Raw genomic sequence first — 17,389 nt, forward strand, 5'->3', positions numbered from 1 at the left:
TTGCATTCTTATATCCTCATCGAAGTGCATTGATAGCCTAATGATCAGCTTCAAATATAATTGGATTTTTTATCTGCATTTATAATAACTTTTTGTGAAAAAGAATCTGAATCTAGCGTATGAAACACCCATAATGTGCAAGGTGTAAAAATACCGCGTTACTCCCCTTTGACTTGCATTAAATATTCTCTTGTGCACCCTTCCATTGGCCTGCTAGTCTAGTGTTTTCTATGCCAAACCTTGCATTTATAGTAACAATTTTATTTTTATTTATTTATTTATGTATTTTTCTTCAGTAGATGTTCGATTGCCATAAGAAAAAAAAAGTGTAAAGATTATATCATGTTTAGTTGTCATAGAAAAGATAAGAAATGTAGGATCTCTCTCTGTCCCATATGACAACCAAACACCCCGTGGTGTTGGATTAATTCCAACCTTGGTCATGGAGCTATTCTTCATGGGTAGAGGAAGATAGTGGAACATTGTGGTTAGCAAGAAGGGAGAGAGAGAGAGAGAGAGAGAGAGTGAGAGAGAGAGAGAGAGGGGTTTGTTGCCTCTAGCAAAATGATATCTCTTCATAGGGGAGGCTTGAAGCATTTGATGTTGCTCCTCATTGATAAACTTATCTAAAAATGTCTAATTGGATGGTATACTCTTGCCCTAAATACAAAGAAGTAGGACACAACTTCCTTTTGAATGGGAATGGGAATCGGAATCGAAATCGGCAGGGCCAATTCCTGTTTTTAAAAACCCCTGCCCCCTGCTCCCGACCCGACTCACCCCACCCATCGGCTTGTCCCTGCCTCGCCTTTCTATGCCAGCCGCCCTCACTCCCCCATTCCTGCTGCCCCTACCTCGTTGGAATGAACATCAGTTTGGCCTTCATGTCTAATCGATCGGCATATAAGCCTTGAAACGTATCTGGAGATCGAGGGAAGCAACAGTTGGTTTCTTGATCAATCCACCGAGAAGAACAGAGGGTTTTGTGAGCAAGGAAAGCAAAAACTAGATTCAAGGTATGACGTTTCAATGAAAACTGCCCTTCTTTTTCTTCATTCAATGCTTATGGACATTAGACATTGTAATTCGTATAAGAATTATAATTCCATGCTCCACCGCCTCCATTACACGATCGAAGCCTGTTTTTCAAGCAATCGGCTTCTTTATTGACTAAAGAATGTTAACCAAACAGGTGTCCGAAGCGCAGAGCAAAGCAGAGGAAGACTGAGATGATGAGTGGGAGACTGAGAAATGTGGCGGCGCAATGGAAGAGCATGGCAAAGGAAGCAGTAGATCGAACGCTGGTAGTAGCTAAGTTTCTTTGCTTCCTTCACGTCACCAACACCTACGTCTGCACCCCTTGCCTCGTACGCTTCTTCTTCTTCTTCACTTCTTGAAGCTTCTATTCATGATTCCTTATGGGTAATCTAGATTGCTGGGTGGTGGTGGTGGTGGTGGTGGTGATGCAGGTGCACGGCCCTAGTATGCTTCCCACCTTGAACATCACGGGCGATGTGATTTTGGTGGAACGAATATCGACACGTTTAGAAAAGGTAGCTCCTGGAGACATTGTCCTCGTCCGCTCGCCCGAAACCCCTAGAAAACTTGTTACAAAGCGGGTCTTGGGAATGGAAGGCGACCGTGTCACCTTCGTCGTCGACCCCAACATCAGCGATAGATACGAAAGCGTCATTGTTAGTGTGATTCTGACTCTCCTGCGTCCATTGTTTAGCTCTTAATTTCGTCTTTTTTTCATTTGATGACCTTCTATGTATTGTTTATACACCATTTTCCAGGTTAGGTTTTCCCATAAGTGTGAATTATTCTTCAATAGATTATTGGGTTTTTTTTTTTTTTTTTTTTGATAAACGATTATTCTTGTGTCCTAAGGTTTGGATGGCAGTTTTACATTTTTGGATGATGTTTTGTTAATTATTTTTATGCACCAAAACCTCCTCCTAGATTGTTTCTTTGTTTCTCTTGCTTCTGAATTTTGTTAGGCCTTTCTGGTTTTTAGTTTTATCATTTTGTCAACAGTTGCTGTCTTTACGGGTTTGTTGTTTTGGGCCTTCAATTTATTGGACTACCAGTCCCCATGCATGGTATTTGATTCTGGAATGACTTTTGATTGTGGTTGTGGAGGTGCCTAAGGGGCACGTTTGGATTCAGGGGGATAACATATATGCCTCGCATGATTCACGGCAATTTGGGCCTGTTCCTTACGGTCTGCTCCTAGGCAAAGCTTTTTACAGGGTGAGTTATGCTAATTTCTTAACTTGTCTATTTTCAATTCAGAGAACCCCCCCAACCCTCCACCTCAATGCTGATCACAGATTTATTTTTTTTCTTTCTCCATGGAAATAGTTAAGGCTCTCTATTCTTAATTTTTGTGGATGTAAATTTAAGATTGTGCCACTGAATTACTTCCGAGCACAACTTGAGATCATCATCATGTAATAGGAATTCCTTATCATTCTTTGGATTATTAATCCTCGCAGCACCAATGCATGGGTGAATCACAATTATAAAATTGAGTTATAGGTATGACAGTTGTTGATTCTACACAATGTTCTTCATTCTAGATTATTTTTAAGATATTCGCTATATTTGAAGATCTTTGCTGAGGATGTTGGTCCAGAGTACATGGGTAATGAGTGAATTAGCACTCCATGTTAAGTGTTTACTTAAATTGCTTTTAGCTTCATCACAAGGCTATACTCGACGTGTCTATTTATACATGATAATCAACACATGGCAGCACTGAAACAGGAAAACAGAGGCAAGTGATCAACAGATTAAATATAAAGTATTAGTTTCTATCAAAACAATAAAACACAATCAGCGCCACATTATTGATCAATCCAGAACTTATATTTGTTGAAAAAGGTTTGGAGTTTGATACTTCTTGGCTATATGATGCTACAAATTCTAATTTCTCTTGTTCTAGTATCTATTTGCCATTGGCTACTTAGTTTTTAAGTTAGCTTATTCTTTTCTCATTAATAAAGTCTGCTACTTACCTCTGTGTGTGTGTGTGTGTATAGTTAAGTTTATGTATCAAAAGCTTATTGTATACTTCCTTTTACTGTCTTTAGATATGGCCACCTGACGGTTTTGGATCACTGGGACGAGGAGAGTAGCAGTTATTATACATTGAAGGTATGTTTTAATGGCTTTCTTGCATTTTTTTTTTTTTAAATTGATTTAGGAGTCCCCAAACTCTGAATCAAGGTTTCTTTTTCTTCCAAAAAAGAAAAGATTTTTTTTTTGGAATGTAGAGTTTAGAGCATTTGACTTGCTTATGATGATTAGTTTTTGGTGTCTATAGAAGTTGCTCATGATTTATAACATGAATATTTTAGATATTCTCTGTTATTGTTGATGAACCTAATTATATGTTTTTTCACATAAGCATTAGGTTCAGAACTTGAATTATGGCCAATTATTAATCATGCAGTTCGGAGGTTTTTTGAAATATAAAACAGATTTAGTACTGCAGAACTTGTGGTGAGAGTGAAATTTAAGTTGAAACATTTGCAACATAGTTCTAAAACTCACCGAAATCTCGCTAATTTCGAGTGAGCCGAGACAAAACAGTGGGTGAAACTCAGAAACAACACCTTTTCAATCGAAATTTCGGTGTTCCGCCGAAATTTTGCCTTCAAATCATATTGTATTGGCAAAGCAATACATTCACTTTACTTAAATACTTTATTTCACAACTTTTGCTTGCGGGAAGGAGAAAACTCACCATTTTCTTGGATTTTGGCCACCCTCACAACGTCAAACTGCTGGAATACGCTGTTGGGGCTCACCACATCACTCCAAAGAGATCGGTTGCTGCATATTGGTGAAGATTTGGCCTTATTCAATAGTTTCTAGTAATGAACTTACCGTAAAAATTACCTAAAAGGGTAAAACGCATAGAAAGCATCACCATTTTCTTGGTACAACATGATGCTTATTATGTTGTACCAGATTTGTTTTGTTGTATTAGGCCAATATTTTTTTCCAAAAAAAAAATTACAGAAAGTTATTTTTAATTAGGAGAAAATTATAAGGGTTCGGTAAAAAATGATAAGTAGCTACATAATTGTTTTAGTGCTCTCAGTTTATGTGCCTTAGTTAATAATCACTTGTTTTCTTCATGCAACAATACAGTGGTGATTTAATGGTTGCACAAGGAGAATATGACGACAGTGGAGACATAACATGAAGGCTTGGGTACCAATTAGAGGCGATAAGAGAAAAACACAGTGTAATTACCGTGGTAAGAAGATCATGGGGGTGGAACCACAAGATAGAAACAACATTTGGCTAGGAATGCTAAAGATGTGACCACATATGTCTTATGATTCCTATGGAGATTTCTAGGGCGATAGCTGCACACATGAGGGGAGGGCATCGGAGGAAGGAAGAAATGGAGAAGGTGAGGGTGGACTTTAAGGAGGCGGTTCTAGCGACCTAGCCAGACAGGGGGATGATGATGACAGTGATGATGATGATGATGACCTTCTGTTTATACCTGATGACATGCAGACAAAGGCCATGGCTAGGGATTTTCAGTGGGCTCAGGCGAGAAGTAGAGCCACTTTTCATGAGGAGGATAAACACGGAGCCTCTAGGGGAGGAGTTGGTCCGTCTAGAGTAGGTGGTAATGGTAGTGTATCTGTGCAACCAAAGTCACAGGAGAGGAGGTAGGATGAGTTGCCCCTCCAAAGATCAGAGTACGAGGGCAGCTCCACCTCCAATACCACCACAAAAGGACCCTGTACTACAGTAGGATCCTGGCATTTATAGGAAAAAAGAAAGGCCACAAAAAGTACAAACTGAAGCAGATGTGGAGTGATGTGAAGGGGAAAATTGGGGAGGTTGTGTCTAAGTGGTTTATCACCCAACATCCCAACAAGTTCCACCACAAGGCCCTATTATCGAATGATGCTAGATGCGGTGGTTGAGGTTGGTGTAGGGATCAAGGAGCGCACCGCATATGATGTGATGAATGTGTATTTGCCCTAGTAGAAACAATAGCTTCAGGAGTATATAGATGGCCTACAGGGGATGTGGGAGAGCTATGAGCTGACGATCATGTGTAATGGTTGGATTGGCCCATGAGAAAGTCTGTCATCAAATTTATGGTTTTTGGTGACGAGAGGACAGTGTTCCTCTAAATCTGTGGATGCATCCAAGGAGTAAAAGGATGCAAATTGCATTTATAGGTTGCTGAAGGATGTGGTTCAGAAGTTGGGAGTAGAGAACATTGTCTAGGTTGTGAAGGACAGCCGAAGCAACTTCAAGAAGGCTAGTGGGAAGTTGATGCATAATAGCAAGTACCAGCTCTTCTGGACCCATGTGCAGCCCATTGCATTGACCTCATTCTGAAGGACATGGGGAAGATAAAATCGGTGTGTGTGTGGTTGAGAGAACGAGATAGATGAGCACCTTAAAAACCATGGGTTTGCACTAAACCTTCTAAGAGAGAAGTGTGGTGGGACTTGGTTAGGCTTGACCTTACTAGATTCACCACAAACTACATTGCGCTGAACAACTTTGAGACAAAGAAAGCCGGGCTCAGATCTATGTTTCCTTTTGAGGTGTGGTTTGGGTGGAGGGAGTTGAGTTCTCTTGGTTAGGGTAGCACAGTCTACCATTTCATCTGAGGAAGTTTGGCACCACCTGAATAAAATGGTGAAAGTTTTGAACCCAGTCAAGGTCCTGGGGTTGGTATACTCTGCTTTCAAGCTTACCATGCCACACTTGTACGATGTTGTGGACATGATGAAGGATCACGTGTACAATGCAATGTCACATGGCAGTATGAACTTCCTCAAGGTTATCATGGTTTGGGAGCTTCAACTGATGCATACACTACATAAGGCTAGTTAGTATTTCTGCTTTCAAGCTTACCATGCCACATTGTACGATGTTGTGGAATATGTTACTATATATTGACAATATCTATATGTCAATTTTTAGCATACTATCTAAATTCCAAGTATCAACATAGCCATAAACTTAGGTTGGATCCGGAACTTATAGAAGCAATGAAGCAAGTGGTCGCTAAGTTAGAGCCAAGTGATGTAATACAATCTATTAACAACAATGAGGTGAGTTTTGTAGTTCATTAGGAATATAATAAGTAATTACTCCAACTGGTATTGGTTGCTAAGGTGAACAGTTTTCCAAATGGCCAATAGATTAAAAGTTTTTAGGATGCCTTCTGGAGTTTTGGAGCCCTTGTTGCAATGGCTGACCTGGCGTACTGATGCTGGAACGTAATTCAATACCTTATTCTCATTACTTACATCTGTATTAAGACTTGTGATACGCAAAAAACATGTCTTATTGCTGTAATGTAGCTGAATGGCGGGTGATGTATGGGGGTGACAGAATTGAGGGCCAATAGATTAAAGTGCTTCCTAGAAATGTTTCACCTCTGATTTTGAGTGAAACTGGAGTACGTTTTTCGCTCAACGACTCCAAGAGGCGTAGCCTATTGGGTTCCCAATGCAAACTTGGTGGATGTACACCACAATATGAAGCTAAAGATGCAGCACATACACATGGGTATGGAGAAAGACAAGGACCAAATCGTGCTCGTTGACATTTTCGAGATGGAGCCAGAGGAGGATGATCCCTTGGTGGAGTGGGTGAGGGATAGAGGGGAGTCGATGATGGATCAGGTTGGGGGTACGCCTGACCCCCTAGATAGGTAGTCAGATAGGTGTTGATGTGGACGACTATATGTTTTTCAGAGGGGTTCATGCACTCACAAACACTTCAACCATTCGAGCATGCACCAGGCATCGATGATGAGGACCATGTCTGGTCCCATTACGGTGGTCACAGTCCCCTAGTTAGTTAAAATGGGAACGGAAAATAAGCAGTGTTTGGTATGGACGTGTTTTAAACAGATCAAAACGTGAATGGAACGATAAAAAATATGGTCAAATACGTCAAAAAACAGGAAAAGAAAGAAAACAGACTGTACGTGTTTTGAACGTTTAAATTTAAACAATACGTACTAAAAAACAGGTAGTATACACGCATGAATTGATATACAATCACCTAGATACACCAAACACTCTCATGAGAAACGACAATAAGTAAGTGCTTACATAAAATTGCCCTTTTAATTCTTAGATTGGAACATATTATATAATTGCCACGAGGATTCTGATGCAAGAGTTGGGATGAGGCCTCCATGTAAGCTCGATAGAATTGGCTTGTAATGACTAACAAATTTTTTTCTTTTCCTTTTTCTTTTTCTTTTTCTTTTTCTTTTTTCTTTCTTCTCTTTTTTTTTTGTAAAAATAACCAACAATCTGTTTGTCGGCCACAATATAGAGAGGATTATGGATTATAAAGAGAGAGAGAGAGAGAGAGAGAGAGAGAGAGAGAGAGAGAGAGAGAGCGGTGTAGTTTCTAATCCCATATCGATGGGATTTGCAAAGAAGGGAGCACTAGTGGGATTTAAAGGGAGATAGAATTGGCTTGTAATGACTAACACGGCTCCAAAACGAGAGTTGCCTACTATATGTGGGTGGCTAAGGTGTCGTTTCAACTTTTTGTAAAAATAACCAACAATCTGTTTGTCGTCCAAGAAGTGTAACAACTCAAAATTGATTCCTTTTTTTTAAGTTAAAAAAAAAAAAAGGTCGAAAGCGTTTATACGCATTTCAAATGGAATGGCATGGCGAATCCCATTTTTTACCGACTCTTTGGCAATAAGACGGGAATTCGCGTTTAAAACGGTATAATACTGTATGGCCATATTGAACGTGTTTTAGACGCAAATTAACTAACAGAGGGTCGCACTCACACACCGTTACCATTTACTAATCGTAATGATTGCGGCAACAATGATAATGGTGGTGATGGTGATGGTGATGGGGGTGTGGTGATAGATTTCTAAGGCCTCGAGAGGAGTATGACCACACAGACGAAGCATGGGAGCTGGGGCCGAAGCCAAAGCCTTTTCAATTCACTAAGGAGACCCATTTTCATCACGCTATACATATATGGAGCACGGTGCACGTCCATCGTCCTCATGTGTAGGTTACACAAGAGGGCCTCATCACTAGTTTCGACCAGATGAGCAGGCTAATTGTATGGACATCAATAGCATGTTATAGCATTGTTGGAGGATTGAGTAAAAGGGATAGAAGATCGAGTGTGCACGCCTTCCTTTGCCACAAAAAGTAGCTGGTTGAAGTTCAGTGCATATAGTGGCTTCTATGGTCATTTTTCACTGGCATGGGGGAACATACATCTTCATTGTTCCTAGTGCTTCTGCACATGACACCCACCAGCAAGGATAGATTGGATCGTCCCTTGTGGATCACTTCTTTTACCCAAACCACCCGTTGTTAATGTTGGCAATTTCATCAAGTCATGGTGGCTCAGTGGCTGGTTCTTCCCACTCACACTATGGTGACCTATTGTTCACTATTGTTTCACCTAAAGGTCGAAGTGTTAGGGAAGGGCAACGTCAATGTATACATCAACATTCCCCCGCATGTGCAAGCCAAGATCCTATGGTCCTTGCACATGGAGCTCATGCGGCATTTCCTTCACATGACACTGAGGGAGAAGAAATATCAAGAAAACTCTTCAGCTGCGCTTCCCAAGAGTCGATCACTTGACCTCCATGCTCTGATACCATGTTCACTACCGTTTCACCTTAAAGCTCGAACTATTAGGTAAGGGCAACGTCAATTTATACATCGACACCTATACCCTATGATAGGTTACCACCAATCTATAGATGAAGCAATTTATAGGACAGTTGTTGAGGACTGCGACCGCTTCTTCCAGTACTCTCATACACTTGGAGGAAAATGCACATCGACTCAATCGGTCCATGAGTGGGCTCAATCCTCCATGGCATAGTTTGTGGTATTAGCCATTAGGATGGCTTGAGGAGGTCCACTTGGTAGTTTGCACTCATGTATTTGTAGTCAATATTGTATTATTGGGACTTGGGTGTCTATCAGTCAATGATACATGTACTTTGTATTATTTCATAAATAATTAATCAATATAATGTTTCTTCATTCATGGTGCATAATTTACCTTTTTTTTTTTCTGCCTTTTCTATCTTCTAGTACTAAAACAATGTGCAAAGTAGGCAATATTACCCAAGATATACAATAGTGTTTGGCGTATATTGCTAATCAAGGGCGCAAATCCAAACCACCACTTTGTGTGACTTTTCTTGCAGTATGAAGATTTACATATGTTTATATTGGCTAAAATAAGGTTCCATAGAAGTATTTGAGCCTAATATGGTCTTTTGCCAACTCCCCCCAAATGGCCAGATGAAACAGTTTGACAAAAAATGCACTGTTTCGGGAAAATTTTACCCATTTCGGTCTGACCGAAACGATACCGAGATGCAAGTTTTAGAACACCTTGATGTGCGCAATGGGGTTGCGTCAACTCTAGAAATAACACCCCATGGGTAGACGGGAAGGAGATTTCATAAGGTAGCCTGTGCCCTGCTGTTATTTCATCTGAATGACTTGAAAGCTGGCAAACCAACTTTCCAATGGTTCTATGTCCTTTCATAACACCACACTGGGGGTAATCCCAACCCATGGATTTAAACCCACTTCCTTCAAATCTGGGTCCTTAAAACTTACAATAAGAGGGAAAGCTTGTGGTCACATGTGAATTCTTTCAAGCCAAGGGGCAGCCTGATTCGTTCAGTAGATCCAGTCGGCTTACCCATGGCCCAAAGACACCACCAGCGAGTCCAATTGGGAAATTACCACAAATTTAAGTGAAAAAGAGAATTAGTTATAGTTATCCATAACTTATTAAAGCCCTCCTGTATTTATGATTTTCTCACTTTTTTCAATATAAACATCTGCTGCTGCTGCTGCTGCTGCTGCTGCTGCATCTACACTATGAAGTTGAATTGAAATGTGTCTTGCTAGATTACATTTTAATTGGGTCAAAGAAACATAGGCCCTGCTTAAACCATAGTCAACTAGAACCTGGTATACAAATATTAAAAAAGGGTACAAGGAAACTGGCACGTTAGCAGGTAAGGTCAAGCATGTCCACCCTAGGTGGGGATGGGGGTTGGGGTAACTGGGATAATGAGTTGTACCACAAGAAAATGGTTGATTTTTTTAATGTCCTGGTATCATATTGCTAACCACAAAGACAATGGAAGTAGTAAGGTTAGAATCCTCATACTTCATTTAATAGAAGGGGCTCCAAAGTCAATTTTCCCATCATACTCCTTCATGACCTTGAGGGATGTGGTACCATTGCTTTAAGGTTGTTCTTCTCATCTTGAATAATTCCCTTAGATAATTTAATATGAAAAAGGATATTACATAAACTATTAATTGAACTTTATTCAACTTGGCTGGCTTGGAGATTTTGAATGCAGTTAACAATCTGCCATCTTTGTGTGGCTGTTAAAGTACCTTACTACCTCGATTTTCTTCTACGTTAACAAGCTATAGTTAGGGCTATCCCTTCACTTACCCTTCACATAATTTACGCTGTCTTCCTTAATTTCTCCTCTAAAATTTTTATCAGTTCTTTTATCATAATTTATTATATTTTTAAAGATTTAATTATCTTGAAGCCCATAGTTACATTCCTACCCCCTAAGAAATTTTAGAATCACAACATTTCTGCTTGCAATCCAGGACCAAATATGCCAGACTGCATTTGGATGAAACAGAAGTTTAATCTGCAGGAAGGTGTCTTCTTTTGTTGATTTTCAAACCCCAGTGGGGAGAAGAAAGAAGAGGAAGCTTGCTCAGTGTACAGGACCAATGCCTGCAAAGAAATCTTTGGGAATTCTCTTTGTTTATCACTTTGTTAGTTCCTCTGCTGAAATAGTCAATACTCCAGTAGTTGCAGATTTACCATGGTTCAACTTCACATACAATTCAATTCTTAAAATTTAGACTCCCACAATAACCCGGATGGTTATTCTTTGCTTTGATGTTGTAACTAAAATTTTGCAATCTTTGAAGATTCTTCTCTCCTATTTTGTATTTTGTTGCTCAAAATTTTTGCACTTTGGAGAGGACGTGTTTAAACCATACTCACATGAATACATTGCTTTGTTGAATATGAGTTGAAAGGTTACTTGGTGAAGTTGGTTTTCCTGTTTCTGATTGCATGCTTATTTGGGCCAAATAGAGGTCATGGAAGTTGTTTATCAGGTTGGCATAACACAGCTTTCATTTGGTTTGGCTCGCCGCTGACTCTTAGAGATCTAAACAAATGCTAATGGCATGCATGAGTTTTACTTAGCTTGGTGCACAAGCCTATCAGAGAATCCTGCCAATGCAGATACTATCTATTGAACTCACTGTTGAAATTATGGAAATAGAGCAAGCAAAAGGCCTGCACCGCCTGATTAAATGTTTGTAGGTGGAGTGAAGAGTCGGTTGTTGTGGGATAAGAGCATGCAAGCCTGGTAGGATTAAGTGTAGAAGACAAATAAAGGGATGGACTTCGCTGTTTGCTTTCTGGATTATCAATTGGCGCTCATATTTCCACATCGTTCACTATTCAGTTTTCAAGCTTCAGCCAGATCATATTGAGCAGAGCAACTTACCTGTAACAGACGGTGGATTCCACGCATTGTCAGGTGATGACGCTGCCATCTCTTGCACAGGAACGTGAGGAAATTCAACTGTTGGTGTAGGTTAGCTGCTGTGGCTAGTCTACACTACTTTTTTTGGTTTTTTTTTTTTTTTTTTAGTAGAAAGGAAGAAACACTAATCAAAAATAGAAACGAAGGTACATTATCATTTACATCAGCTCTAGTTTTACTACTCCAAGCATGAATCGCAAGCCTATCGCCTGCTCTCAGGGGCATGGACAAGTACTCTGTTCCAACCTCCTAACCAACTCCTCAGTCCGTCCAAATTTCTGCGTATGCAGCTCCCATTGATCCTGCTTGTTGCAACCCTTGGAGCAATCCCCTTGCTTCGTCTTCCTGAGCACTCCTTGTATATCCAAAATCAATGCTAACAACAATAATTTTTTTTTATAGAAAATGATTACAGATGCCCAGCCTGCTTTATTAATACCCATGATAAAACTTTCATAATTGACAATAGTAACAGATACAAGTTGAGTGAGCTCGATCAAGGTAATCATTCATGGACAAAGGCGAAAGTGGGCTACCCGGATGCTCTCTTGTGTGCGTCGGATGACTGGTAGCGCCTGGGCATGCATCCCTAGTGCTTTCCAGCTGTTAGATGTGCTCTGGAGAGAATTTCATTCAGAATCTGGGGGCTGCGTTCAGTATGCATCCTAGGTTGATGATGCGTTCCTAGGAATTACAGCAAACACACTCTTAGTATTCCACCCATAAATTACATATTTAACTTATCTAGGCAACCTCTGCCAAAGCCTTTTTATCTCTGCTAGTTGGTAGGTATGAAATCAGAAACCACAATTGAATCCTCAACCTCAACTGAAACTATATTGTCATCTCATCTTCTCAACTTGAAGAGTTTGAGAATCCAGTACAACTCACCCCCTAAAGATCTCGACTCTAAATTATGGTTAAAAGAGAATGAACTATGAAACTATATTTTGAAAGCGTTTAAAATCGCATACTAGTCTTTTGAAATTAATGTTATCTTTGGTATGATTTTTTGGAATGCATTATTGACTTAGAATGCATTCCAAGAATGTATACCAACCGCAGCATGAGTAGGAATTTTGATCAACAGATATAAGAAAAGGTAGGATGTTTTGATAAAAAAAATCCATAGGTTAATATTATTTATCACTCTACAAGGATTCAATGGCAGTGAGAGAATGCAATGATTTCTAGCATTCCTCAAGAAGTAGCATGTAATTGAGAAAGACTGAAATGAAGAAATTCTTTTATCATAGATCGGTGATTGAGGTAGGCACTAGCAGATTATACAAAAGGTTACGTAGAGAAGGTGCTTGGAGGTCCTCTGATCTCAATCCTAATACACCTTGCTGTCCAGATTCTTTGCGTACGTGTAAGATTAAAAAAAAAAAGAAATGCAATCCGTCTCTTTTTTTTCTTTTTTTGGGAAAAAAATTGGCTGCAACCTTTGGGCGGAAAAAAATGTCACTACTACCTAGGTTGCAGCCAATGAAATAGATTAATTTACTTCCCCTTGGGTTCACAAATACCTTCCTAGATTTTTGCATTTTTCAAAATACCCTTTAAGATTCCCCATTCTTTGACTGCCAAAATTGGCTGCAACTCGGGCAGCAGTTAAATTTCATTCTTCCTTTTCCTTTGAACAATACATACACACATTCTCAATACAAAGTAACAACTCAAGTTCCCTTTAGTTAAGGGTGTTAATTGGTTATTTTTTAAAATTGGATCCTTTAAGATTCACCATTCTTTGACTAAAACCATAACCGCACCATTTACTAAATGGTTCTACTTTCTGAAACCGTGACCGTTTAGTAAACAGTTTCGGTTTCTACGGTTTCTAAACGGTGTTGATTTCAGCAGTTAAATGGTTTTTAGTTTCGGTTTATTCCATACGGTTTGTAAAACGGTTCACAATCGGTTTGTTATAACTTCACATTTATTTGACTAAAATCATAAGCTTATCCAAAAATAATAGGCAACCACAAATAAGAGATTCTATATTAACGATGGTATGTCTTAATTTGATAATCTAGTGCTAATTCTTTGCATGCTCATTCTCAAACATATAGAATTAATATCATACAACATCCAAATCCAGCCCTCTATGGCATAAAATGTTAAAATGAAAAGTGGTTCAGCCAAAACACCCCATCTGTGATAACAAATAGTAACATATATGAATTACAAGTTCATGATCTAAAGCCTAAACTTAAATTGAATTACAATAAATCATACAAAAGCAGGATGGACACTTAATTTAATTGTTAACTGTTATACAGATTACTGCCACTGCTTTATTTAATTGTTATACGGATTAATCGGATAAGTTTAAACGGTTTTAAACCGTTTCAATTCGGTTTGAAACCAACGGGTTTCATGGTTAAAATCGACCCAACCCGTTTAGCTAATCGGCCTGAAACTTGAAACCCTAATCTCACCATTTGCTAAATGGTTTTGCGGTTTCGATGTAAACGGATCGATTATGTTTCGGTAAACAGTTTCGATTACAAATTCACATCCTTACCTTTAGTAGTAGTCCCACCATTCAACAGTTTGCTTAAATTTTGGATGGACTTTCGCTTTCCATATTAAACATCATGAAACATTCATATTATCATATGATTATGAGATATACCAGCAGTACTAGCAACCTGAGAAACCATCAAAGAACTTTAGTTTAAAACTCCATTTAGTGTCAAGGCAAAAAACATGAGTGTGTATGCTAAGGGAATCTTAGTGATTGCAAATCGCTTCTCCATAGGAGGGGGGAACTACCTATTTTTGTTGGTGTACTTGGTTTACGGTGGCCAATTTTTTTTTAATATTATTCTTTTTATTATTTTCTTTAATATAAATGACCTTTTAGCGGGAAAAAAAAAAAATCAGTTATTAAAGTAGCTATATCATTAGGAAAAATTGGAAAAAAAAATCAAAGATGTATTCCAACATATCATACTCCTGACTTGAGGAATGATATGAGAAATACTATCCATAGCCAAGATCCCTTCCGGGTTACAAAATTTTGACTAATGATTCTAACCATAGGAAAATATTTAGCCTTGAGAACTCTTAACCCATTAGGAAATAGGATTATTCAAAAGACTCCCACCAAGTTTAAATAGAAGCGATTCATTATGAACAGAGCTCAGTCTAAATTCTAATCCACCAAAGTTCTTTGGTTTACACATTTTAGACCAAGAAATCAAAGATTTCCTTTACAACCACTAGTTTCACCTCTCCAAAAAACATGCACTAATAGAGCCCAAATGTGAGTCTATCATCTTTTGGAAATTAAAAAAAAAAAAGACATTAAATTGGTAGGCATAGAACTAAGAATAGGATTTATAAGAATTGATCTTCCTGCCTGGATAAGCAAGGATGCCTTCCAGTTATCCAGCTTACCCTGCACTCTATGAGCTATATTTGTTAAAGAATTTCTCCTTGCTATGCTAACAAGTAAAGGAGAACCTAAGAGTGGATGAGGACATCTATTTCATACCCACTTTTTGCAAATTTGATGTCTCCAACCAAGGGTATTTTTACTAAAAGATACCTCACTCTAATTGCAGTTTATGTAGATCCCAACCAGGTCATCAAATAATTGAAGAATGACTTAAATAGTGCTAATTAATATCGATATTAGCACTATAAAAGATGAACTTGTCATCAGCAAATAGCAGGTGAGTGATCTTGGCCAGACCTAGCAATTTGATATCCTTTAAAATATTTAAATCTCTGTATATTGTCAAAAGGCAAGATAAGCCATCCATGGCAAGGATGAATAAGCATGGATTTAAAGAAAACCTTGATGTATACCTCTAGAAGGCTCAAATATACAAAATGTCCACCCTTGAAGATAGCCCCATTCTAAGCGATCATAAGCCTTAGACATGTTCAGCTTAATCACCACCCACCTCTTCTTCCCCTTACAATGTCTCATGTACCGAAAGATTTCATACGCAATGATTATATTATATGTGATTTATTTACCCTCAGTAAATGCAGCTTGGAAAAGGGATATGAGTTATTTTATAGGCTCCAATACACAAATTGATGATGGACCTAAATTCATCTGTTGAGATAGTGTTCTCCCGTATTGAAAGGGAAATTTATCACACCACCCCCTAGAAAATGCAACTATTATAAGAATGCCCCTTCTGTTTCGCCAAGTTACACTTAGACCCGCTGTCGTCAGCCGGAATACACTTTATATGATGATGTCAGTTACAAAAATTTTATATAAATACCAAAATACCCTTACTGAATGTGAAATACTTAAAATATTCATAAATACCTAAAATACCCATATAATAAGGCTCATCCCCAAATAGACCTAATAAACCTTTCTCCTATCGATTTGAATATCAATTTGGAACCACAATCGTTTAGAGCACCCGAGATCACGACGGCAGTGGCATCGGCGACGGATGGTGACAACCGGGACCAACAGCGGCTCACGGCGAAGGCTTCTTCTTCCCCAAATCGTTCTTCACTATTATTAACCCTTCTTCTCTCAACCGCAATCCCCCGCGTTTCTTCTCTGCAGGCGAAACCCCACAAGCAACATCACAAATCATCATCATCTATCAAAAGAACGATGCTCGCTTACAAGAATAATTAAGGAGGAGTCCGCCATGAAAGAACCAATTTTAGACTTGCTTCAATGGAGTGTATAAATCTTTCTTAATAGTTAGAGAAGAAGAAATACCCAAAAATCACAGCATTCCATAATGTTATTATCCTGAGGAGCTCCACCGATCCCCGCAGGTAGATCTTGCTGCAACCTCTTGAAATCCCTCATCAACCTCTTCCTCACCAGTGTCGACATCGCTCTCTTTCCTTCGTCGGAAATTAATGCTTAGTTACGGACGATTATACCCTATTTCTTACTAAAACTTAGGTTTCAGATAGAGGAAAAAAAGAGACGAAACTGTGAGAAATCTGGAAAATAAACCTAGTGTGTAAGGTTTTTCTTTATACTTTAATGGATCATTGCTCTTCTGCGGGCGAACAAACGCTCATCTAGTCGTCCTCTGTAAACGAACCAACTCGCCAGGTTCGCCAAGATTCTGAGATTTTTATAATTTATTGGAATTTCTTCTGGTTACTGGTTCAGGAATGTCACCTAATAAACTGGGCGAGGGTTCATGAAGAAGAAAATGGGGTCCAATGCCTTCCAACCCCTTGCAGTGGTAGCATGAAAGAATCCAACCTTGTAGTTCATGGCCACTGGGATGATCTCGTCGGTTAATCCTGCAAAAGTGCACTAAAACTCAAAAGAAATGGCTCACAACATGTGGTGCCCTCAACTGCAAGGTGAAGTGATGGAGAACACCGCCGACGGTGGATTTGTGCCGCAAATTGCGTCTCTCTCTCCCTCGGGCGATTCTCCACGCTTGATGACTTCTTCAACTGCACGGTGAAAGTGAGAATAGGTAAGGGAGAGGAGGGTTTGGATTAAAACATGAGTTTCAATGAATAGGGTATAATGATCATTTTAACTCTTCATGTAACAATGATCGACGGTAGAAGGTCTGAGTTAAAACATGAGTTTCTGTGAATAGAGTATAATGATCATTTTAACTCTTCACATAACATGATCGACGGTAGAAAGTCTGAGTGTAATTTAATGAAACAAAGGGAATATTCTGATAATAGTGGCATTAGATGGGGGTGGCATAGTAAATTTTCCTTTTTGAAATTAGTGGTAGAGTATGATTAGTGCCAAAGGACAGATCAATTAGTCATCATAGC

General features: G+C 39.0%; 1 protein-coding gene across 2 annotated transcripts; it reads left to right on the plus strand.

Moving 5' to 3' along the window:
* The first annotated feature begins 767 nt into the window (after positions 1–767).
* Positions 768–11,127, plus strand: LOC122058747 (mitochondrial inner membrane protease subunit 1-like). 2 transcript variants are annotated; one of them, XM_042621420.1, is made up of 6 exons: positions 768–1,016; positions 1,193–1,367; positions 1,470–1,694; positions 2,152–2,253; positions 3,096–3,159; positions 10,671–11,127. In XM_042621420.1, the coding sequence occupies exons 2-5, from the start codon at positions 1,230–1,232 to the stop codon at positions 3,138–3,140; spliced, it is 510 nt and encodes a 169-aa protein (XP_042477354.1). In that variant the 5' UTR covers positions 768–1,016; positions 1,193–1,229; the 3' UTR covers positions 3,141–3,159; positions 10,671–11,127. The 2 variants fall into 2 exon arrangements, with proteins under 2 accessions (XP_042477354.1, XP_042477353.1); XM_042621419.1 differs by having other exon boundaries at positions 772–1,016; positions 2,143–2,253.
* The last annotated feature ends 6,262 nt before the right edge of the window (positions 11,128–17,389 follow it).

Source organism: Macadamia integrifolia, chromosome 13 (assembly GCF_013358625.1).
Source record: "Macadamia integrifolia cultivar HAES 741 chromosome 13, SCU_Mint_v3, whole genome shotgun sequence".
Lineage (NCBI taxonomy): Eukaryota > Viridiplantae > Streptophyta > Magnoliopsida > Proteales > Proteaceae > Macadamia > Macadamia integrifolia.

Coding starts and splice junctions, on each gene's coding strand:
- LOC122058747 (XM_042621419.1), top strand. CDS start 1,230: ATGATGAGTGGGAGACTGAGAAATGTGGCGGCGCAATGGAAGAGCATG. Junction 1,695..2,142: donor ATAGATACGAAAGCGTCATT/GTTAGTGTGATT, acceptor GTGGTTGTGGAG/GTGCCTAAGGGGCACGTTTG. Junction 2,254..3,095: donor TAGGCAAAGCTTTTTACAGG/GTGAGTTATGCT, acceptor TACTGTCTTTAG/ATATGGCCACCTGACGGTTT.